At 41.0% G+C, this 26,298-nt stretch overlaps 1 protein-coding gene across 1 annotated transcript; it reads right to left on the bottom strand.

The window, feature by feature from the left end:
- Positions 1-2,778: 2,778 nt before the first annotated feature.
- fam8a1b (family with sequence similarity 8 member A1b) lies at positions 2,779-26,054 on the bottom strand. Its single transcript, XM_078539285.1, has 5 exons — positions 25,326-26,054; positions 19,004-19,124; positions 9,506-9,629; positions 8,202-8,341; positions 2,779-3,767 (listed from the first exon to the last, which is right to left on the bottom strand). The coding sequence occupies exons 1-5, from the start codon at positions 25,789-25,791 to the stop codon at positions 3,623-3,625; spliced, it is 996 nt and encodes a 331-aa protein (XP_078395411.1). The 5' UTR covers positions 25,792-26,054; the 3' UTR covers positions 2,779-3,622.
- Between the last annotated feature and the right edge of the window lie 244 nt (positions 26,055-26,298).

Raw genomic sequence — 26,298 nt, 5'->3', positions numbered from 1 at the left:
AACTACCCAGTCAGCAGTCACAGTACATGGTTCCAATGTTACTAGTTTAGTTAACTTGGTAGACTTTAATCTGGTTAGCACATCAAAAGCAGGTGCAAATTGGATTTACTAGCCTTTCCAACTCCTTCAGTGATTTCCCTGATGCTTTTCACATGATACTACACCTTCACTGAACTTGTAATCAAATCAGTACATCTTCTTTTCCCTTACTTTATCTGGATGCTAAGATCTAGTCTTTAGACACATATGCAAGTCACCAAAGTGTTTTCAGTCTTATAATCTGGTTCAGCATAGCAAAACCTTATGGTTGCTGGCCAATGGGAGAAGTTACCCAGTAATTCAAAATGTGTAACCCCCTTGATGAGCAGTTGTCATTTATATGCTTTTTAAATTGGCTGAAATTATAAGATGATTGAATCTACTGAAACTATTAACTCAGGGCGAGAGTGCATTTTCTTTATTCTAAATGATCTGAACCCACATGCGCTCTTAAACTAGAGATTGGGGGTGCAGAATCTGTTGTGTTGTCATTTTAAAAAGTCAATTCCAAATTATCCCACAATACGGACCATGTTGTGACAAACCCACTGTTAATAGATGGAAAATTACCCTTCTGCAGACTCAAAATCTGTCTCTTTTCTGTGATCAATTTTCAAGCTCTGTTGAGAAAAGTATTTGGATTAAAAATCCACTTTCAATTTTGAAACTAATTTTGCCCATTTCATTTGCTGTGCATCAGAATGTTACTTACAGATATACTGTCCTACTGCAAAATTAACAACTGCTCAAACACCACAGGTTGATTTTGTTATTACTTCACTAAACAAGCTGCAAAACCAAAGTGATCTGTAATCTTTAAGTGCAGGGCAGCGTGCGTAGATGGGCGGGGTGGCTGCACATCATTCTGTACATTGTTCCCTTCAGAAGTGGGTAAGGGCAGTTTCAATACTATTACAACAAGCAAAGATACCCTTTAAATCAGTATTTATGGGAATGGTTCAATGCTGCTTAGCACTGGAGGGCAGTACCAGCAGAAATGTTCCACCATGTATGGCTTTCTTGGCACCAAATTTCACTTACATCTTATAAAACCACATACTGTTAAATCAGAACAGCAATATAACACTAGGTTTAACATTTGACTGAAATGGCAGTTTAAAAAAATATAGTCATCGCATCAAACCAAGAAACCTAAATCCCAAATTTAATTCCTCCTTAAAATGATCTGATTTCCTTGCAAAAAATAATTCTAGCAGATTGTATCACTGGAACAGCTTGCTATATGTGTCATGGAAATAATTCATACAAGGGGTATTTAAAATGAAAACTTATATATAAAATCCAGGGAGGTAGGAGGATGTGCATTAACCAATGAGTTTAATATTGTAATGCACACAAATTATTTTTGCAGAAGGTTGATCACTGTACCTTCCAAGAGAACAGTTGAACTCCCAGACATAGCACAGCACTATCAGTATTTACAAACATTGCTTATCGCAGTCAAGCCTTTTCAGTTTGGACAGGGTGGCAAAAGTGGGGTAGATCAGGCCTCTGACTCTGCATCAGTGGGCCTTTAGTGTGCTGATCACACCCAACTCTGCAGTCAGCTTCATTGACACATAGTAGGCCTGGCATGCTGTCAACGATGAGGCAAGATAATGAAGGGTAAAGGGTAAATTTAAAAGGATATGGCCAGTTAATAGCAAATGGCTGTATATGTGGACAAAATAGCTGCTAGCCTTTAAAAATCCAGTTTATATTTTTGATATACATTTCAATCTTTGCAAAATCTTTTAGGTTTAAAAAAAAGTCTCTGGCCAGCAGCAGCGCAATAATTGCAGTCAAGTCTACAGAGCAGTGCAGCAATTAAATCTGCTGCTTGATGACTGGCAAAGTGGAGGCAGTGCTGAAGGAAGTGCTTGAGAGCAGCATGGTTCTGTTTAGCAATTCTGACAATGGCAATGTCACTACCACTTGGGGGCACCTCCATCTATAGCCAGAGGTATGAGGATATGAGCAGGTGGTCACACACTGTTGCTGTGGTAAAGTGAAGTGCCTGAACTTAGTGTCTGATGGCTCCATTGCTCCTTTCCTTCTGCCAAAAAGCACAAGTAGGATTCTCATTGATCAAATATGGCATATTCTTAAAAATGGTTGCACTGGATCAATTGTCACAAAGCATCTCAACCAAGTAGAATTAAGAGGAAAAACAAGACAAGTAGTTTAAAAATCATCAAAATGCTTCAATAAAGTGTACTATAAGGCTCTTGAAATGCATATCCATGAACATCACACTCCAGCCACCCTTTTATATGAGTGAGGAGATAAGTGAGCATTGTAAATGCTGGGAAAGTACATGATTTTTCAATCATAGCATTTAGGATCTAAGAGAATGAATTTGAATCTAGCGAACATGAATGGTAACTTGGGTGGAGCACTAAATGAACATTAATTGACCTCCAAAGAGTTTGATTGCTGACTGCTATTTCACACCGATTAGAGATTATCCGTGTTACAAGCAGGCAGTTCCAGTATCATGGGTGCGAGAGAATGCTTAGTATGAATTTACAATTGATAGTTCCCAGAGTAAAAGCAAAACAGGAGCCTAACCCCTGTATAAAATGACAAGTGGTGTAAACACAGTTATCTGAGCAAGTTATGTTACATTGAGATGGTAAGTTCAGGGACTAGGACATCAAGTCACAAAAGCAACTGATAGTGTGTGCAAGGGATAATACAATCAGTTAAAAAAGCAAATGACTCACGTACACAAGAATATCCATTAAAAAGTGTATGGAACAAAATATATAACTAAGTGTTTTTTTTCAAAAATCTTGAAAATCCTAGGGAGCCAAACTGAATTAACTCTAATACTGAGCATATGGATTTACTGTTGCAGAACAGGCATCAGCTTTAAAAACAATTGATACCTTAAATATACAGAAACAAGATATCAGTTAAAAGTCTCTCTTTTTTCAAATTTGTTTTCCCTCTGGATATTTAGCTGAAGGGTTTCAAGACATAAAATCTCTTAATTAACCAAATCTGTCCAGTTATGTTTCCAGAGGGAAGTTGATAACTATCATCAACACGCTGGTTGTAGTTTCAAAGATCGACTGGCTGCAAACAGTTTTCTTCCTTTGCAAAAGTTTCCAAAGCAGCCACATACCACAAAAAATAGAAGTGTCACGATGAAGGGACTAAAATAAAACAGCGACTGTCAATTGCAAAGTCAATTCTGCATTGATTTTATCAATTTTAAGTTATTTATAAAATGAAGCCATGCTTTTTTTTTTGAAGATTTTGAGACATTAATTTCAAGTTGTGCAAATTTCTGATGTAGAACCTGAAAGTCAATCAAGATCCACATTTTAAAGATCATAGTGTCAAGCATTGGAGCAGATTAATTCCCAAGACCAAGTCAATTCCTGTATTTCATTAGAATGGCAGGTACAGTACTATAAATGTGTTCATTCTCAACTCGGTTCTTCAGATGATCCATTACTCTGGAGTCCAGACAGCAACAGGTGTTTTCTTCTCTTCCTCCTTCTGAATGATGCAGGACTCCAGCAAATCGAGGAGCAGAGTGAAAAAAATTACAGATAAGTCTTTTGCGGTATCCTCATCTTGCTCCATTTCTCTTTACCACAATAGTCCCAGCTACAATGTCGTAGGCTGTGCGATTGTGTTGAAAGAAAAGCAATGTAACAAAGGCAGGGAAAAAGAAGGCAATTGAAAAATTCTTGATCAATGCTCGTATTGAAGACCTGTTGCAAACAACAAAAAAAAAGCTGACAATAAATATGGATTACCTTTTGAAAGCAGATTTTCCCCTTTCCACACAATTCTTTTTTTTCCAGTTTTAAGTAGTTTACCATTTCAATTATTCTTAAATTTATTCAAGGTCAGCGCATCAATTCATTACACATTATGTAGAATTTACAGCACAAATAGGTTAGTCAACCCATCTGGTCTCTGCTGGTGTTGCTATGTTCCACATGAACCTGCCTCCAACCTACTTCATCTCACCTTATCAGCATAACCCTCTATTCCATTCTCACTGAAGTGCTTATCCAATCTCACCCTCAATGCACCTTTGCTATTTGCCTCATCCCTATGGTAGTAAGTTCCACATTCTAACCACTGTCTGAACAAAGGAGTTTGTCAATTCCCTCTTGGATTTATTAGTAACAATCTTGTACCAAATGGCCCAATTTTGGATTTATCCAAAAGAATGAAGTATTTTATATATTTCAATATAGAAAAATAATTGAATTTTCTTCTAATCAATGAGCAATAGGAACATAGTCCTGCTCTTGCAATTTAAACTCACCAAGAGCACATATTGGGAATTTGGCTGCAGACATAAGCGTGCCAGAGAGATTTTCCCTCATTAGTTTTAATGGATATAGCTCCTTTGAGTCACACTGACCTCCACCATCAAATCTTCGATGTGCAGCCCCATCATGTGATGCTCAGAGCATGAATTAATAAGATTCACAATCCAATCAATGAATATACTGACTGAGTAAATCCAATTCAGTAAGATTAATATAAATTCTAATGCATTAATAAAAAGATGCTTCTTTTTCTGGGCCACATAGTTGTGTAATACAGAGCTTGGAGGACAGATAGCCTAAAATTTAAATCCCTGTTCCCATTAATTTATATATATTTTGTCACTAATGCCAACAAATCTTGGTGTTTTGATTTAAGATTTATTCACTATGGAGGTGATAGCGCAAAGAACAGTTTTTTCTTCCATTAAGCCATTAAGACGTAGGAGCATAAGTAGGCCATTCGGCCCATCGAGTCTGCTCTGCCATTCAGTGAGATCATGGCTGATCTGATAATCCTCAATTCCACTTTCCTGTCTTTTCCCCATTACCTTTGATTCCCTTACTGATTAAAAATCTGTCTATCTCAGCCTTGAATATACTTAATGACCCAGCTTCTACAGCCCTCTGCAGTAAGGAATTCCATAGATTCATTACCCTCAGAGAAGAAATTCCTCCTCTTAAAATGGGCAACCTCTTACTCAGATTATGCCCTCTGGTCCTAGACTCTCCCACAAGGGGAAACAACCTCTCAGCTTCGACCCTGTCAAGCCCCCCTAAGAATCTTAGATGTTTCAATAAGGTCACCTCTCTTTCTTTTAAACTCCAATGAGGACAAGCCCAACCTACTCAACCTCTCATAAGAAAATCACTCCATACCCAGGATCAACCTAGTGAACCTTTTCTGGGCTGCCTCCAATGCCAGTATATCTTTCCTTAGGTAAGGGGACCAAAACTGTTCACAGTATTCTAGGTGTGGTCTAACTTGTGCCTTATATAGTTTTAGCAAGGCTTCCCTATTTTTATATTCCATTCCCTTCGAAATAAAGGCCAACATTCCATTTGCCTTCCCGATTATCTGCTGAACTGGTATGTTAGCTTTTTGGGAATCATACATGAGGACTCCCAAATTCCTCTGTGCTGCAGCTTTCTGCAGTCTTTCTCCATTTAAATAACATTCAGCTCCTCTATTCTTCCTGCCAAAGTGTATAACCTCGCATTTTCCCACATCATATTCCATTTGCCGTTTTTGCCCACTCACTCAGTGTCTACAGAGGGATATAGACAGGCTATGTGTCATTCTCTTGCCTTCCCACCTAATTTTGTATCATCCGCAAACTAGGCAATAGCACATTCACTTCCCTCATCTAAGTCATTAATATATATTGTAAATAATTGTAGCCTCAGCACTGATTCCTGTGGCACTCCACTAGTTATAGGTTGTCATCCTGAAAATGCCTCACTTATCCCAACTCTGTCTTCTATTAGTTAGCCAATCCTCTATCCATGCTAATATATTACCCCTAACACCAAGTAGCCTTATGCGCAGTACCTTATCAAACGCCTTTGGAAATCCAACTATATCTACTGGTTCCCCTTTATCTATCCTGCTTGTTACCTCTTCAGAGAATTATAATAAATTTGTCAAGTATGATTTCCCCTTCATGAAGCCATGCTGACTCTGTTTGATTATATTATGCATTTCTAAATGCTCTGCTATTACATCCTTTACAATAGACTCTAACGTTTTCCCAATGATGGATGTTAAGCTAACTGGCCTATAGTTGCCTGTTATTTGTCACCCTCCCTTTTTGAATAAGGGCATTACATTGGCAGTTTTCCAATCTTCTGGGACTTTTCCAGAATTTAAGGATTCTTGGAAGATTATTACCAGTGCATCCACTATTTGTGTAGCTATTTCCTTTAATATCCTAGGATGCAACCCATCAGGTCCAGGAGACTTATCGGCCTTTAGCCCCATTAGTTTCCGTAGTACTTTTTCTCTAGTGACAGTTATTGTATTTATTTCTCCTCCCCGCTTTTGCCTCTTAGTTTAGTATTTTTGGAATGCTATGTATGTCTTCTACCATGAAGACTGATGTAAAGTATTTATTCAACTCCTCTGCCATTTCCTGGTTCCCCATAATTATTTCCCCAGCCTCATTCTCTAAAGAGTCCATGTTCACTTTGGCCTCTCTCTTCCTTTTTATATATTTATAGAAGCTCTTACTGTCCATTTTTATATTACTTGCTAGTTTTCCCTCCCTCTTTTTTTTGGTCATCTTTTGTTGGTTTTTAGAACTTTCTCAATCCTCTGGTTTACCACAAATCCTTGCCACATTGTATGTTTTTTTTTTTCAATTTGATACTATCCTTAACTTCCTTGCTTAACCATGGTTGGTTTATCCCCTTACTAGAATCCCTCTTTCTCACTGGGATATATCTTTGTTGTGAGTCATGAACAATTTTCTTAAATGTCTGCCATTGTTCATCAACCATCCTTTCTGCTAAACTCCTTTCCCAGTCCACTCCGGCCAATTCTGTCCTCGTTCCTTTATTTAAATTTAGCACAGTTGCTTCCGACCCAAGTTTCTCACTCTCAAACTGAATGCTAAATTCTACCATGTTATGGTCACTGTTTCCTATGAGATCTTTTACTCAGAGCATTTATTAAACCTGCTTCATTACACATTACCAGATCCAAAATAGCCTGATCCCTGGTTGGATCCACAACATATCGTTCTAGGAAACTGTCTCGAATACACTCTGAATTCTTGCTTGTGGTTACTTCTGCCGATTTGATTTTCCCAATCTACATGAGGATTAAAATCACGTAGATCTTCCAGACTCATAAAATTAAAAAAAAAAGTATGTACTAAGCGCAAATAGGACTGAGTTCCTGGACTTCAGGGCTTGTATGTGACCAACATACAGCTCAAAATTCAGACTATCAATTGGTTTTTAGAGGGGGGAAAAAAAATTGCAAAAATTGTATCCTGTACAATATATGACAGATATGCAGCCCACATGGATCAAAAGCTAAAGTTGAGCCTTGCCTCAGAAATTAACTCATTTTGCATTTAAAAAAGCTTGGCACCTCTTCAAGTTAATCAGCTATTGTAACAAGTCATAATGGAATGCATAAAATTAAAAGCTTCAGGCATATCAGGATAGTGGAACAGCAGACTTTGCTTAGTATTTTTTGTTGGACTTGCCTACAATTAATACAGGAACAGGCCATTCTGCTCAACACACCTATGTCCCACACGAGCCTCCTACCACTTTAGTTCAACCCACCCTGTCAACACACATATCGATTCCTTTCTCCTTTATGTCCTTGTTCTAGCTAACTGACTCTCAAAACCCAATCAAGAAAATGCACTCATTTTGCTAACCTTTAACTTGCACAACAGCTTTATCCAATCGGTGGGGGGCAGGTACTATTTTTATCCACTAGCTATAAAGAAGCTTTCCTTAATATTTTTGCTGCTTAAGCGATTTCTTTACTTGCAAGACCTGAAAGTCCCTGAGAGGTCACGCACAAGTCAGCCCCTTTAAAATATCTCACGTGCACAGAACCCGCAAAAAAATTTAAAGGGGCTGCAAACTTAGAGGGAACACTGGCTACAAGAAGTTAAACATTCCGTTTCTAATTGCCTCGAGCAGTGCCACATATAATATTGGGTAACTATGAATTTACTAGTTAAATTTTATTATTAAAAGGAATACAGGTGGGAGACCGAAGCTAAATCATGGCGCCCCCATACTCTTGCAATAGAGCACACATGCTCGCATGCATATATATTAGAAACTGCTGTTAAAGAAAAGAATCACAGACTGTTTCTTCTGAACCACGTCACTTACGATGAGATGCTGACATTCTGGGCCGGAATCACCAATACCCGGTTCGGAGCAACAAGCACTGAGCTGTCGCAAGAGACGACTCGTAACCCAAGCAGGAACTTGCCAGGTGTGGCCCCTCCAACTCCCCAAAGGCAGACGATCTGGAGGTGAAGATGAAGACAAAATTGAAATCACATGGCATTATTACAGCACAGGAGGTGGCCATTTGGTCCATCCAATCCATGCCAGCTCTCTCTTACTAGCAATCTACTAAGTCCCATTCACCTACTCTGTTTTATTCTTTCACAGAATGCGAGTGCCACTGGCTTTTGTTCCATCCCCAATTGCCCGCAAGAAGAACCGCTGCAGTTCATATGGTATGAGTGCATAATAGTACTGTTATGAAGGGAGGTCCAAAATTTTGACCCAGTAATAGTGAAGGAACAGCAATATAGTTCTAAGTCAGGATGGAACGTGGTTTGAAAGAGAACTTGCTCTTGGTGATGTTCCTGTGCATACCCTTGTCCTTCAAGGTGGTACAGATTGCAAGTTTGGAAGGTGCTGCCAAAGGAGGCTTGGGGAGCTGCTGCAGTGCATCTTGTACATGGTACACACCACTGCCACTGTGCATCTGCAGTGAAAGCAGTGAATGTTGAAGGTGGTGGATGGGGTGCCAATCAAATGGGCTGTCCTGGATGGCGTCGAGCTTCTTGTGTGTTGGTGGAACTGTACTCATCCAGGCAAGTGGAAAGTCACACTCCTGACTTGTCAATGGTGGACAGGTTTTGGGGAATCAGCATGCGTTAGTTGCTGCAGAATTTCCAGCCTGCTCTTGTAGCCAAAGCAATTATATGGCTGGTTCAGTTCAGTTTCTGGTCAATGGTAACCTCCCCCCACCTCCAACCAGGATGTTGATATTGGGGGATTCAGCAATGATAACGGCATTGAACATCAAGGCGGGAGATGGTTAGATTCTCTTTTGCTGGCATGGTCATTGCTGGCACTTGTTTGGTGTGAATGTTAGAATCCACACTGATTCTATTTCCTGGATCTTCTGAGCCAAGATCCTTTTTTTTTTTACTGCTGTTCTTGTGTCACCTTTAAGCAGGGCTACGTCACCTGCTCTTCCATTTATCAGTCTTGAAATATTGTGGTCCCCAGGAATATTTACTTCCCAACCTTGATCATCTTGTAACCATGTTTCTGTAATAGAAATTAGGTTGAAAACCAGTCAATCCCAGCCCACTGTTACTTCCAATGGCACATTAATACCAGCTCATTGCTCTCGAGTCCCAATTTCACATTATTTCATATGAATCTCTTACCTCATAGAAACAGACTAAGAGTCTGTACATCAGTGCTACAGCCATCATTTTCTGAAGGTCTTCTAAAGAGGTGTCTTCATCAATTTCTTCAATTATGTAATTCAGGGCAAATTTGGAAAGATCCCTGCATATCATAACACAGACGAGATGCATGTGTATAAACCATGTAAAAATAGAAACGCTGGAGGAAAAACTCAGTGCTGTACATTAACTTTTCCCAATGGTTGGAAAAAAAAAACATTAATCCTACAAGGGCTTCCATTTGCAATAGTGTGTGAAAAATCCAATTCACATTTTCAATCTCCACAAAGCATTTTTCGTAGCATTTATACAATATGACAAAATTAAAACCATGAGTAAAATGTGTGTTAATTTGCCTTTATCACTGCACACGATAACAACATGTAATGCTGTAGCTTGTGGTAACCTATAGGAATTTACAAAGCAATGTCTAACAGCTGAATTGTAATAGATTCATGGCTTAAAAGGAGAATATATCATACAAAAGCAAAATAATGCACATGCTAGAAATCTGAAATAAAAACAGAAAATGCTGAAAAAATTCAGCAGGTCTGGCCGCATCTGTGGAGACAGAAACAGAGTTAGCATTTCAAGTTGTGATCTTTCATCAGATTTGAAAAGTTGCAACCTGAAATGTTAACTCTGTTCTCTTCACGTGTGCTGCCAGACCTGTTGAGTATTCCCAGCATTTTCTGTTTTATAACAATGTTACAGGAGTTAACAACTAAGTGATACTTACCCACGGGGCACCTTGATATTTATTTTACAACTCAGTTGTAATGGCATTGGTCCCCTTAAAACCAAATAGCTTATCAGCTAATTTAAATAATTTTGAGCAGAAAATGGCTCCAAGTTTTATTTATAATGTTTCATTCAAATGAATGGATAATTCAATTTTTTGAGCAAGAAACTCAATTAACTGTAGACTGCAGATTTGCTGCTATAGTTCTGAATGAGGTCCTATAGATTGGCACAAGCTACAACACCAGGTGGTATCCTATAGATCACTGTTGTCCAATACGCTTGTCACTCGCTACATGTGGTGAATCGGCCATAGGCATGGTGAATTGTTATTCTTCATTTTAAAAGCCATATATTACTGAGCCGTGGGTATAAGTACGGGTATCGCTTGCTAGACCACTATTTGTCGTCCATCCCTAATTGAGCAAGGTAAAATCAGCCACATTGCTGCTAACAAGAGTCCCATTTCGGTCAGACTGCAACTATGTACATCAGAACATAGATCCGTTGTCAGGTTTCTAGTGGCCTGGAAGCTAAACGGCCACTTGCTCAATGAAACAAGAAAAAATAGTCAACCATTTGTTACCTTCTTTGTTCCTGTTCTCCCCGAGGTACCTCGAAATGACGGTACATTTAGATTTGCCAGACCGCTTGACAGATAAGCATTGTGAAAGCAGGATCAGACTAGCAGGCCAGCCTTCGGTTGGACAGCAGTCCGACTGCTCTTAAAATTTTCTTGGGGAAATCCAATGACACGGGATGCCATCTGATACCCTTGGTTTTAGGAAAACATAGAAAAGAGGAGGAGTAGGTCATTCGGCCCTTTGAGTCTGCTCCGCCATTCAATATTATGGCTGATCCTCTATCTCAACACCGTACTCCTGCGTTCATAGAAAAGAGTGGTGGTTGGCGATTTTTGCGAAACAGTTGAGGTGTGTGAGCGACGGACAGTACTGCATGGCTTAAAATGAGGGCTCAAACGTGCAATTTTGGCAATCTGAGGCAATACAGCAACACCTAAATGTGCTTTGTTTTCATAACAGATCTGTTGAAAAAAATAGAGCATTACTGGCACAAAAGGAGAGTTTGCAGGAAGTTGGCCATCAGCCAAAGGTCTATTAAATGTCTGGACACTGTTTGGAAGTGGCAGGCAAAAGGCCATAAGCAAGGTAGGAGACAGAGCACAAAAGCCAATACATAAAGATTTGTTGATTCCTCTCCCTCCTGAGCCTGCTAATATATCAATTCTAATAAAATAGAGACAATTTACTTTGGAAGAAATTTGCTGATTTGAAATAAACTGGAGCATGCTGTCAGAACCAGAACACTTCAGATTGTTGTTAGGAAATAGAGATAGAGTTAGTAATATTTGTAGGTATTAGGAATGAGTTTTCGTTTTAATGTTTAAGTTTGATTTGTATTTCTGTATCTGTGTTAAAAGATCAAATTGAGTTTTAGTTTCAGTTTAAAAAGTGCCTGCATTTGTAATGAGAGGTTTACGACTGTTGCAGCTAAGAGTAGAGAAACTGGGCTGTTGCCTAGCAACAGGGGTCCAGAGAGGCAGGTCCCTCCCACAGGCACTAAAAACTAAAGAAACAGCAATTTTGAAGACAGCTGCCAGGCAGAAGCAATCTAGAAGGGGCAGAAAGCCAGTTCCAAGCTAAAATTGGTTAAAAGTAGTTACCAGAGGGGGACTGCAGCAAAAGGGACAGATAGCAAGTCCCAAGATAAAAACGAAAGTCTCCAAATCCATGGCAGTGGAACAGGAGAAAGTCCCAAAAAAGACCTTCTAGTCAAAGGAAGGACAGGAACCTGGAAAAGGTCCTGTTAATGAAGTTAAGAGTGAGGGGCAGAGAGAAAGGTTTGAAACTTCAGATTTAAAGAGACAAAAGCTGCAGAAAGCAGATTTAAAATGAGAACAGCTTGCAAGAGGCAAGAAGGTCCAAAGAGATGGCTGAAGGTCTGTAACTCTGCTATGGGTATGTGAAGCAGTGGTGTACTGTTGGTTGCTGAATCAGTGAGAGTGAGTGTGTGGAAGATAGCTTGAATGCCTGTGGTGACCCAGGGAAGAACATCAGAAGGAGACTTCAAAACCCTGGAGGTGGACCCTTGCAGAAGGCATCTCAGAGAAAGAGTTGGTTTGGGAGAAAATTCCAAAGAGTTCTTGGAAATTGGGGATTGAAAACCCTTGTGTAAAAGATGGAGTGCAGTGAGACCGTTGGTTGACGGTGTGACAAGCATCTGGGAGGAGTTGATGAGAGATCCATAGCATCTGTTTGGGGGTGGTATCTGTCATTTGGTTTCAGAGTGTGATATTATATTGGTTTACATGGACTGTGTACTTACTGTGAACATTAAAGTATAAGATAGCTTTTGTAACTCGTGTTGTCTTTACACATGTATATATCTGTTAAGGTATAGGTTGCAGGTGAAGGAGTATTGTAATATAGTTCATCTTTTCTTGTTTCATAAATGTTTTATTCTTTTGTTATGTCATGAGTGTATAATCATTTTCATAATATTTTTCTGGTTTATTGTAAAGTAGGTTTTTGGGGGTTTGTGTTTTTGTGTGTGTGATTTAATTACATTTTGTGGCCAAGCAGACCGCAAGTTGGAGTTATCAAAGGTGTAGAAGTGTCTTTAAAATGCTAAATATTTAAACATGGTTAGGGTCTTAGCATATAAGGGGTGAAGGGAATTTGCATTTTTAGATAGATGAAGGGGGATTTGGATTTCAAAGGAATTTTAGGTTGTTTACAAATAGCAAGGCAAACAAAGGGATATGTTTATTTTTCCCAAGGGTTACTGACAATATATAGTGACAACATGAAAGTTATGTTATGAGGCAGATACAGTTTCAAAGACTTATGAAACAATAGAATTTACATATTAAGGAGAGAGAAATATTTATAAAGGAGAATGAGGCTGTATGTCAGGAGAAGGCATTGAGAGATCTAACAGAAGTATGTGAAGCAGCCTTAATGAAGTCTCCAGCATTTATGCATAAGCCTGCTGTCTACAGAAACTGGAACTGGAGAAAAGTCATTTGGAATTCCACTGTCCAGGGTATTGTGTTAATTTGCTGGATCTGTTTAAAACCTAAAAATCTATTTCGGACCATTGCCTTAAAGGGGGTAGAAACATAGAAACTAGGAGGAGTAGGCCATTCGGCCCTTCGGGCCTGCTCCGCCATTCATTATGATCATGGCTGATCATCCAACTCAATAGCCTGCTCCCGCTTTCTCCCCATATCCTTTGATCCCTTTCACCCCAAGAGCTATATCTAACTCCTTCTTGAAAGCATACAATGTTTTGGTCTCAACTACTTTCTGTGGTAACAAATTCCATTAACAGGCTCACCACTCTCTGGGTGAAGAAATTTCTCATCTCAGTCCTAAATGGTCTACCCCATATCCTCAGACTGTGACCCCTGGTTTTGGACTCCCCCACCATCGGGAACACCTTCCTGCATCTACCCTGTCTAGTCCTGTTAGAATTTTATAGGTTTCTATGAGATCCCTCCCCTCATTCTCCTGAACTCCAGCGAATATAATCCTAATCGACTCTATCTCTCCTCATATGTCATCCCAGGAATCAGTCGGGTAAACCTTCGCTGCACTCCCTCTACAGCAAGTACATCCTTCCTCAGCTAAGGAGACCAAAACTGCACACAATATTCCAGGTGTGGTCTCACCAAGGCCCTGTACAATTGCAGCAAGACATCCCTGTTCCTGTACTCGAATCCTCTGGCTATAAGGCCAACATACCATTTGCCTTCTTTACCGCCTGCTGCACCTGCACACCTACCTTCAGGGACTGCTGTACAAGGACACGCAAGTCTCGTTGCACATTCCCCTTTCTCAATTTATAGCCAGATAATAATCTGCCTTCCTGTTTTTGCTACCAAAATGGATAACCTCACATTTATCCACATTATACTGCATCTGTCATGCATTTGCCCACTCACTCAGCTTGTCCAAATCACACTGAAGCATCTCTACATCCTCCTCACAGCTCACCCTCCCAACCAGCTTTGTGTCATCTGCAAATTTGGAGATATTACATTTAATTCCCTCATCTAAATCATTAATATATATAGTGAATAACTGCGGTCCCAGCACCGATCCCTGTAGTACCCCACTAGTCACTGCCTGCCATTCGGAAAAAGACCCGTTTATTCCTACTCTTTATTTCCTGTCTGCCAACCAATTTTCTATCCATCTCAATACACTACCCCCAATCCCATGCGCTTTAATTTTACACGCCAATCTCTTATGTGGGACTTTGGCGAAAGCCTTCTGAAAGTCCAAATAAACCACATCCACTGGCTCCCCCTCATCAACTCTACTAGTTACATCCTCAAAAAATTCCAGTAGATTTGTCAAGCATGATTTCCCTTTCATAAATCCATGCTGACTCTGTCCGATTCTGCCACTGTTTTCCACGTGCTCAGCTATTAAATCTTTTATAATGGACTCTAGAATTTTCCCCACTACCGATGTCAAGCTGACTGGTCTATAATTCCCTGTTTTCTCTCTGCCTCCCTTTTTAAGTAGTGGGGTTACATCAGCTACCCTCCAATCTGTAGGAACTGTTCTAGAGTCTATAGAATCTCGGAAGATGACCACCAATGCATCCACTATTTCTAGGGTCACTTCCTCAAGTTCTCTGGGATGTAGATTATCAGGCCCTGGGGATTTATCGGCCTTCAATCCCATCAATTTCCCCAACACCATTTCGCTACTAATACTGATTTATTTCAGTTCCTCCCTCTCACTAAACCCTGCGTTCTCCAACATTTCTGGTATGTTATTAGTGTCCTCCTTTGTGAAGACAGAACCAAAGTATGTATTTAGTTGGTCAGCCATTTCTTTGTTCCCCATTATAAATTCCCCTGTTTCTGACTGTAAGGGACCTACATTTGTCTTCACCAATCTTTTTCTCTTCACATACCTTTGGAAACTTTTACAGTCAGGGGTGTAACTGGGAGTCAGGTTAATTAGGGATTTTAGCAGTTGTTATAGTAGTAATTTGCAGTTCTATGTATGTGCTTGAAATCTCTTTTGTTAATATATATTTTAATTTAGTTTTTGAAAAAAATTCTAAAAGTTTTAGCGAATTCTTCTGAATTCAGGGCATGCATCTCGAAATAAATACAAATTGCAAAACCATTGTGATAGCACGATCAAGTTTCCCTCGCGGATTTGATCCGCCTGGCACGTCATAGGCCTTGTCATAACAGTTAAAAGTTCATCAGCTGATTTCTGTGACTCTGTTCAGTAGCTATTCTCCATGTACCTAAATGAACAAATAAAAGTTAGGATCTATCGAATCTATCAAGCTGGGTTCCACCCTGGGATCAGGCTTATCCAGGGGTAATCTCAGCTGGGATCATAACATTGTTACCAGCCTTTGACTCGGCATACGGCAGACTTGCTGGATTGCAAAACCCTTTTGAAGCTGTTCTCCTGGCGCTAGCGTTGAGTGTATCAATCTTTGATTGCTAACAGCTTCAAACCTCAAACTTTACGTATTTGTTTTATTAATATTGCATATATTTTGTATCACATGGCAACTAGAGTGACCTGATTGCCACAGGTTTGACGAGCATTGAAACCCTATTAGACAACTATTGGTCGGGGTTCTCAACTCTTTTTTTTGTTTCTGAGTTCCTCATCTATTGTTAGAAAAATTCACTCCCTGTAACACAACACAACCATTTTTTAAAAGAGAGTGACTCCAGTCATGTGGTTGAAAACCAGTAACAAATTCGAACACAGCGTTATCTCACAACAGACATCAGACGGATCACCATTTACAATGTGCACTTAAGCTCCAGGCTCACATTCCAATATAAAAAGGTCCCTTTCATGGCCATCTACACCTCGCATTGAATGATGCCTTGGGGCCAAACCTTGCGCTCCCAGATCCGGGCATTTTGAGCACCTGTGCCATGCTCAACTCAGTAAGCAGCTGTCCCCAACAAACAGCAGTCAGCCGCATAAAGAGCAAGAGGTGAAATCAGCTGAACAATCACTGACATTGATTTAATTCTCAGTCCACTTACCCACAAGATGGATATCAAACCCCTTTGACACCACCTATCAGATTTAAACATGGGGGAAGGAGAGTGCCGCTGCACAGCTGGCCAAGAAAAGTTGGCCAACATCTGTTGCCAAATGTTGCAAAGGGATCTGAGGGATGAGAGGGAACGTTTGATACAGTGCCACACAATAGATGTGAGCAAAGTTATCGCGCATAGAATAAAAGGGATAGTAGCAACATGGATATGGAATTGGCTGAGTGACAGGAAACAGTAGTGGTTAAAGATAATTTTTTGGGCTGGAGGAAGGTTTGTATTGGAGTTCCCCAGGTGTGTATTTGGCCTAGGTCTTGGTGCTCAGACACAATTTCAAAGTTTGCAGATAGACTGTGAAGAAGATAGCACAGAAACATGTTGGTGGAAAGGCCAAACAGGTGGCAGATGAAGTTCAATGCAGAGAAATGTGAAGTGATTAATTTTCATAGGAAGAACATGGAGAGACAGTATAAAACAAAGGGTACAACTCTAAAGGGGGTGCAGGAGCAGGGGGACTTGGGGTATATATGTGCATGTCATTGAAGGTGGCAGGACAGGCTGAAACGGCAGTTAATAAAGCATACATTAGCCTAGACTTTATTAATAGGGGCATAGAGTACAAGAGCATTGAGGTTATGTTTTACTTGTATAAGACACTAGTGCAGCCTCAGCTGGAGTGTTGCGACCAAGTTCTGGGAGCCACACTTTAGGGTGTGAAGAAAAGTGCAGAAAAGATTCATTAGAATGGTTCCAGTGATAAGGAACTTGAGTTATGAAGATAGATTGGAGAAGTTCGTACTGTTTTCCTTGAAGAAAAGATGGCTGAGGGAGGTCTGAAAGAGGTATTCAAAATCATGAGGAATCTGGACAGAGTAATAGGGAGAAACTGTTCCCACCCGTGAAAGGATTGAGAACGAGAGGGCGCACATTTAAAGTAACTGGTAAAAGAAGCAAAAGCGACTTGAGAAAAAAATCTCTTCATGCTGAAAATGGTTAAGGTCTGGAACGCACTGTCCGAGAGCGTCGTGGAGACAGGTTTAATTGAGGCATTCAAAAGAGCTTATCTGAAAAAGAAAAATCTGCAAGGTTATGGGGAGAAGGCAGGAGAATGGCACTAAGTGAATTGTTCATTTGGAGAGTTGGTGCCTACACTATGGGTTGGATGACCTCCTTCTCAGCTGTAACAATTCTGTGATTCTGCGTGGGATCTCCTCCTTAAAACATCAGTGATGGCACATCATCCCAAACTTGCATTGGTGGACTAAATTAAACTATTTTTTCAAGGTGGGTATAAAGATAAAGAATCACAGAGCAGAAGAGGCCCTTTGGCCAATCAAGTCTGCGCCGACATGTGAGAAGCACCTGACCTACCTACCTAATCCCATTTACCAGCACTTGGCTCATAGCCTTGAATGTTATGACGTGCCAAGTGCTCATCCAGGTACTTTTTAAAGGCTTGAGATCTCCATCCCAGTAATAAATGGGGCACCACTGGCATCAGTAGTGATCAGTTACACTCTTATTTGTTGACCCAGCTCGCAGAAAGGAATTTTAAAAAATATTTTATTCATGACAGATACTGATATTTTTTTAAAAACAGAGCTCTAAAAAAAACTTTTCAGACCTCTAGAGAGTCAAGGACCCCTGTTTGAGAACACTTGCTAAATAACCACATCTACATAACTGAGTAAAGTACTACAGATTATCACATGATATGGTACCACAAGGGGGTCCTATAGATTACCACCTGTTACAATACTGTATAAGGCCTTACAGATTATGACATGCTACACCAGGCAGAGTCCTATAGATTATCACAAACTACAGCAACAATGGAGCCCTATACATTATTACAGCAACAGTACCTTAGGCAGTCCTGCAGATACTTTTGTACAGCCTTTGAGAGTTATTTGCTTTGTCAAAAAAAACTCGGTCTGTTGAGCAACATCATTAATCTGCTGTGAGGATATTTCTGTTTACATTTATTCTGGATCACCAGTTTGGCATAAACCACAGTGCGAATCACAGGATTTCTTTGGCAGTGTAACCCATTTCAATTTAATTTCCATATTTTCTGAATTTATGATTTCCTCAATCAGGCTGCAGTTCTGCAACACACTCCAAATCAGAAATCCATCTACCCATAGAATGCCACTCACCCCCAAAATAGAATATTCACAGCAACAAAAGACATTTACAGATAGGCTCAGGTTTTTGAAAAGCATGGGGATAAAGTGTCTACAATGCCTCCCCACACTATTTTCTTTGGCCATATGTTACACCAGCTGAATGTACTAGCAAGGTTGCCAAAATTATTAGCAATGCACATGACACTTGGACAGATTAATACTGAACAGCAATTTGTTCTTGTGTGAAATCAGAACTTTGACCGTAAAACCTTATGGTGGCCACTACACCTGAAGTTTGCAGCAACTCCAATATAAATTACCATTATTAGCAACTGACAATTTTATGTTGCTTGACCAATTGTCAGTTTACATTTTTAATGGCAACTGAATCGATAGATATCCTTCCCATTATGATTGAATCAATAGATATCCTTCCCATTATGATATGCTGTATTATAACAAATTATTTATGTACAACAGCTACGCAGTGAAATGAGCCTTCATTTAAATAAGAGTTCCATTACTTACTTGATCCCACAGATGTGCATTACAGTCAGCACCACAACAGCTTTTAGCAGGAACAGGATCAGAAAATCCACCATCTCTGCGAGGAATCGGTGCATCAGGGATGGTATAGTATATTCACGTCCTTTAGAAACAAGACAATAATTCTGATTTGAAAACAAAATCCATGCCACACCATTTAAAAAATATACAAGAGAGAGAAAAGTATTCCATACGCAACGCCTGCTGGAGCACGAATGCTGCCTCCAAACAAGTGACATCGTTAGCTTGCATCTTTGCGGGCCCTTCACCCTCCCCTCACCACAACTCTCCAACGCAACAATGCAGCACCTACATGGACAGCGAGAAGGTATGCTGCTAATTTTATAAAAAAGGGAAAACTTCACCCTCAAAATAAATATTTGCCCCTGCCGATGCTCACAAGTAATGTGGAGTTGTGTTGATATTTAGATAATGTGGAGTTGTGTTTAACCTGGACTTTCCCTTTAAAGTCCCTGCTTGTGTACATCCCATGGGGAAGTGCTCAATCGAGGCAACCCAGGTCATTATAACTCCCTGTTAACGCCCAAGGTCAAATACAGTTGCTTGTAAATTTCCGACTTCAAGTCAGAATAACCTAGCACAAAATGTACAGATTTCCTCTTATTTGGAGGTTTTTTGCACCTGTAATCAAGTACGACACTCCAACTTGACATTTAGAGTGTGATGAGCATATGCTAATGGCAAGATGATGATACTCTTCAATGACAAACTCCATGCATATTTCTAAATAAACAGCAGCACTTTTAAACAGAGAAAAAAAAACTGATGCCAAGTGTAAACTAGAAGAAAACATCAGTGAAACTTGAATTTGATATTAAGAAAAAAAAGTGGATAAAGGGAGGACCTCATCAAAATATATAAGCTATTGATAAGGTGCACCCAGTTTGTTACTTCAAAATTAGCTTTGAAACTAGGACCAGAGGAGATAAAGGAAAATTTAAAATTTAAAACAGAGAAAACTTCCTTACTCAAAAGGAGTGATGAATGCTTGGAATAATTAATTGCAGTCAAATACTGCAATTAGGAAATTAAACCAAATGGTCTCTACCTTCCTTTTTTAATTTTCTTATGGTCTGCTGAAAGCAAACAGGTGTACATGAATGCGATCTCTGATGGCCTCTGCAGACACGGAAGGCCTTGGAGGAATACAGCTGGGCACCAGGTTCCACATCATCTATTAGGTGTTCCAGCAACCCCAGTTCAGCGAGTGATTAGTTTTCCACCCTGGCTTAATTACAATGGGAAAGGGTTGTGTGTAACAATACTGTCTGAATACAATCTGCAGGTAATGGAGTACATATCATTTGCTGTGGAGTCTTCCTAATGGGCATTTAGGATTGTTGTTGAATGTTTAGGTCTAATTGCGTCAGCTCTCTTTTTCCTGCCACAAATACAGGGAAATCTACTTCAGTACTGACAGCTCTCATGGCACTGCTGCAATCAAATATTTTGGCTGTGTTTTGTTGAAAGTGCAAAGCAAAATGGACTCATGTAAATAGGCTAGCTTGTTAATTCCACTATTCTACATGAATACAGATATGTGTAAACTATAGATTCAAAACGTGGATTTCCGCATAGCATCCAATTGTAATCAATTATTCCAAACAATTATTGCTCATTTGAGCAAAGAAGATTTTTAAAAAATTCATCCTCAGTACATGGGTGTCGCTGGTAAGGCCAGAATTATTGCCCATGCCTAGTTGCCTGAAAGGTGGTGGTGAGCCTCTTTATTGAACCACCGCAGTCTGTGGTGAATGTGCTTCACAGTGCTGTTAGGTAGGGATTTCCAGGAGCGATGAAGGAATGGCAATATACTTCCAAGTTGGGATGGTTTCTGACTTGAAGGAGAACTTGCAGGTGATGGTCTTCCTCTGCATCTGATGTCTGTTCTAAATAAAATATTCCTTACATCTCCTCTGGCCTACTTTGGGGATCATCTATTTGGACAAAGACCAAATAAAGGCTTTGCAGAACCCCAAAATGCAACAACAGGTGTTTCAAGAAGTCTCTCATGCCCATCAGTGTCTGTAGAATAGGTTCAGGCTGCATATCAAAATGAAAGAAATGTGTGTTGAGCTTCCATATATGATTCCCATTCTTCTATGAGCTTCTTAAATCTACAATTATAATATACCTCTAATTATCACAGGAAGTTATTAAGCAACAAAGTGTTGCAACTCAAGGTTGGAGTTGCACATTACTTTCTCAACAAGTCATTTCAGTGCTGTAGATAAAATGCCATTTGTCCATCCGCTATACAATTCCAGTGAAAGTCATTATTAATCCTTCAGAAATATAGATAACCACTATAAAATCAGCAAGGAATACCATTCACATCCAAGAATTCATTGATAAAGGAGAGACACAGTTGGGGCCGTGCATATGCAGACACTAAAACAGGCACTTATACAAAAGGTTGTAGCTTTATCATGTGATCTCTCTGATAAATCAGCTGATCTCCTATGGGATTCCTCATGGTAAATTAGAAGATATGTTACTTTAGAACAACTGGTACCTTAGACCAAATAATTTATGATATATTATTATATAATCACAGCAATGTTTATGTCTCAACAAACTTTTTCTAATAGGTGTAAAAGAATATAAGAAATAGCAGGAGTAAAGCATATGGTCCATCGAGCCTACTCTGCCATTCAATATGATCATGGCTGATCTTGGGCTTCAACTTCATTTTCCCACCGCTCCCCATATCCCTTGATTCCCTGAGACAACAAAAATCCATCTATCTCAGCCATAAGTATATTCAATGATGAAGCATCCACAACCCTGTAGAGAATTCCAAAGGTTCACAACTCTGAGTGAAGAAATTTCTCTTTTCTCAGTCCTAAATGATTGTCCCTACAACCTTAGACTGTGCCCCCATGTTCTCGAATCCCCAGCCAGGGGAAACAACCTATCCAAGTCTACCTTGTCAAGCCTGTTCAGAAAGCAAAACAGCGAGTGGGGACGCCAGCCAACAGGAAGCTGGATGGGCAGCGAGTGGGACAGGCAGCCAGCAGGAGGGTCGGGAGTATGATGAGCAGTGAGCTGGAGTGTCGAGGCAGCAAATGAGAGAAACTGCCAGTCGAGTTGGCATTTAATATTTTTAAATTTTAAAGGTTATTTCTTTTATGAATAAATTAATTTAGCAATGTATAGCACTTAAGCTTACGGGGTATAATATTTTTCTTCTGACGGGAAAGGTCCTAGAGAACCTAAGTAAAGCTTTTATATTGGTTGTAATGGGAAAATCTGAGTCACTTAATATTGTTTCACTTAAAGTTGCATTTTTCAGGAATGCAACTAAAAGGAATTACTGTAACTGTAAGCTGTACTAGTGGGGTGTCATGAGAATCAGTGCTGAGGCCTCAACTATTGGTATTTACAATTTATGTTAATGATCTGGATTAAGAGACAGAGTGTATTGTAGCCAAATTTGCTGACGATGCAAAGATAGGTAGGAAAGCAAGTTGTGAAGAGGACACAAGAAGTGTGCAAAGGAATATAGATAGATTAACTAAGTGGACAAAAATTTGGCGGATGGAGTATAACGTGGTAAAATGTGAGGTTGTCCGCTTTGGTAGAAAGAACAGAAAAGCAGAATATTATTTAAATAGAGACTGCAGAATGCTGTTGAACGGGGGAATCTGGGTATCCTAGTACACGAATCACAAAAAATTAACATGCAGGTACAGCAAGTAATTAGGCAGGCAAACAGAGCATTGGCATTTACTGCAAGGGGTATTGAGTACGACAATAGGAATGTCTTACTACAGCTCAGGGCATTGCTGAGACCACAACTAGAGTTTTGGTCTCCTTACTTGAGGAGGGATATACTTCCATTGGAGGCAGTTCAGACAAGGTTCACTAAGTTGTTTCCTGGGATGAAGGGTTGTCTTACAAGGAAAGGTTGTACAGGTCGGGCATATACTCATTCAAGAGGTGATCTTTTTGAAACGTAAAAGATTCTGAGGGGGTTTGTCAGGGTAGATGCTGAGAGGATGTGGGGGGAATCTAGAACTACTTTCAGAATAAGGGCTGCAAGAGCATAAAAAATAGGAGGAATAGGAGGCCGTTTGACTCCGCCAGTCAATAAAATTCATGGCTGATCTGACTGTGGCTTTAACTCCACTTATCCTGCCCGTCCTCCCTAATCCTTGACAATAAAAATCAGTCGAATCCAACCTTGAATATATTCCATGACCCAGCCCCCACTGCTCTCTGGGGAAGAGAATTCAACAGACTAATGAACCTCAGAAGAAATTCCTTCTCATCTTTGTCTTAAATGGGAGACTCCTTATTTTGAAGCTGTGACCCCTAGTTCTACATTCCTCTGTGAGAAGTAACATCCTCTCAGCATCTACCCTATCACCCCCACATTCTCATTCTTCTAAACTCCAATGAGCATCGGCCGAATCTTTCATCATAAGATGAAGCTCTCATCCTGGTAAGAAGGATTTTTTTTTCTGAGGGTCATCACTTTTTGGAATTATTTACCCCAGACAGTAGTGGAGACTGAGTCATTTAATATAGTCAAAGCTGAGTTTGACAGATTTATATGATGACAGAAGGATGCTTTAGTGACTGGAAGCCAGTGTCGTACCACAGGGATCTGTGCTCGGTCCCCTATTATTTTTCATTTATATAAACGACATAGATGACTATGTGGGAGGTAGGATTAGTAAGTTTGCAGATGACACAAAGATTGGCCAGGTGGCTAACAGTGAGGTCGAGTGTCTTGGGCCACAGGAAGATATAGACGGGATGGTCAAATGGGCAGATAAGTGGCAGATGGAATTTAACCTTGAAAAATGTGAGGTGATACACTTTGGAAGGAGTAATTTGACAAGGAAGCATTCAATAAACGGCATGGCACTAGGAAGTTCTGAGGAACAAAGGGACCTTGGCGTGTGTCTCCATAGATCTCTGAAGGCGGAGGGGCATGTTAGTGGGGTGGTGAAAAAGGCATATGGGATACTTGCCTTTATCAATCGAGGTATAGATTACAAAAGTAGGGAGGTCATGTTGGAGTTGTATAGAACCTTGGTGAGGGCACAGCTGGAGTACTGTGTGCAGTTCTGGTCGCCACATTATAGGAAGGATGTGATTGCACTGGAGGGAGTGCAGAGGAGATTCACCAGGATGTTGCCTGGGATGAAACATTTAAGTTACGAAGAGAGGTTGGATAGAGTTGGGTTGTTTTTGTTGGAGCAGAGAAGACTGAGGGGTGACCTTATCGATGTGTACAAGATTATGAGGGGCATGGACAGGGTGGATAGGGAGCAGCTGTTCCTTAGTTGAAGAGTCAGTCACAAGGGGTCATAAGTTCAAGGTGAGGGGCAGGAGGTTTAGGGGGGGATGTGAGGAAAAACTTTTTTTACCCAGAGGGTGGTGACGGTCTAGAATGCGCTGCCTGGGAAGGTGGTGGAGGCGGGTTGCCTCACATCCTTTAAAAAGTACCTGGATGAGCACTTGGCACGTCATGACATTCAAGGCTATGAGCCAAGTGCTGGTAAATAGGATTAGGTAGGTGGGTCAGGTGTTTCTCACATGTCGGTGCAGATTCGATGGGCCGAAGGGCCTCTTCTGCACTGTGATTCTGATATGGGAGGCAATGGTTTGGGGGGGGCGCTGACAAGTGAGTGGAATTGAGGCCAAAATCAGATCAGCCATGGTCTTATTGAATAGTGTAGCAGGCTCGAGGGGCCGAATGGCCTACCCTTTCTCCTATTTCTTACGTTCTAATTCACTGATAACCATTCAGTGGCACTTGGAATTTCACGATCTTCAACTCCACGCTGTTTGCTCGTTTCATTTCCTGCAGTACTCGCAGAATTGCATGACGCACTTCAAGGATCATAGCGTACTCTTGTTATTTCCACCATCCTATACACAAGACTTAATGACATCCACAAATATTGAGGCTATTATTGTGTACAGGAACCAAAAATTAAAACTAAAAGTGCATTCAAAGTGAGCCTTAGGAGGACAGCTTAGGGTGGCAATGCCCGATAGCTCCAAATCTCTCAGCATTTCGCCAAAAGTTGCATTTAAATTGATGATCATATATACATGTTTATGGTCCACTAATAAGCGTAACTGCAAAGTGTTTTGATGGAATAAGAACTGCGTATTGCTTATCACTTTCTCAACATCTGATTTCACTCAAGACCTTGCTCCTGAAGTTTGCCCTGACGGTGCAGAACCAAGATGTTTGCAATGAAAACTTTTAGTCCCTCTTCTACCGACATAGCAACCGACACCCTCTGCAGTCGTGCCTTACCTCTCGGGTGCACATTCCCTGCCTGTTGCTGTGCATGAGCGGCCGGCAGCCTGACACCGTTCGCCGAAGCAGTTGCCACCTCCTGCTGCTGCTGCTGAGGGTGTTCACCTGGAGTCTGCGGCACTGCGGGGACCCCGAAGAAGTGCGGGTGAAGCGGGAAGGGATTGTAGAGATGGCTGGCGGCCTCCTCCTGCTGCTCCTCCTCCGCCGCCCCCTCGCCGTGCCTGGCCCCGCCGCCGCTGCCGCCGCCGGGGAAGGGGTAATAGGGAGGGAGCGGGGCCATCATCATCATCCAGCTCTGCCATTGCACGTAGCTGTAATACTGCCACAGCCACTCCTGCACTTTCCTGCAATATTCCCCAGCGCCGGCGGTCCCGGGGGCTCCCTGGCTTTTCCCAGCCGGGCTGTGGGTAGGGGAGCAGGATCCGCCCCTGGCCCTATTTCCGCCAGCACCGCTCTCCGCCATTGTTACCGAGCGGAGCCTTGGCGGGGGGAGGGGAGAGTCTGTGGAGAACCTCTCACTGCAACTTCACTACCACAAAGTGAGAGGGGGGGGGGGGAGATTAAGAGGACAGCAAGGCATTTTTAAAAGGAGGGCAAAAATCAGCCAGTAGCTGTCCCAATTGATTATTCACACAGTAAATATTGTTTAGATGTCGCCGAGTCTTCAAAACTGAGTAAATCTGAAGCAACATTGGGACGGTTCAGAATGTTAACTTCCCCTCTCCTGGCGTCGGAATGAACGCGCTCGCCTGTGGATGACGTGTGACTCTTTGTTTGGGGGAGGGGGGGGTGCGGGCGGCTGCGTCAGAGAGGGGGGGGAAGATCCTGCTGTCAATCAACTGCAGCAGCTTCTCTGCTGCACCAGGGCATGGGGGTTGGCGGGGGTGGAATGCAGCCCAGAGCCTCTTAATTTCCCCCCCAACTAAATTAACATTTGTCGGAACATAAAAAAACCTAATCTTTCTCTCTT

Source organism: Cetorhinus maximus, chromosome 3 (assembly GCF_964194155.1).
Source record: "Cetorhinus maximus chromosome 3, sCetMax3.hap1.1, whole genome shotgun sequence".
NCBI lineage: Eukaryota > Metazoa > Chordata > Chondrichthyes > Lamniformes > Cetorhinidae > Cetorhinus > Cetorhinus maximus.
This window is presented reverse-complemented; position numbering and strand designations above follow the sequence as displayed.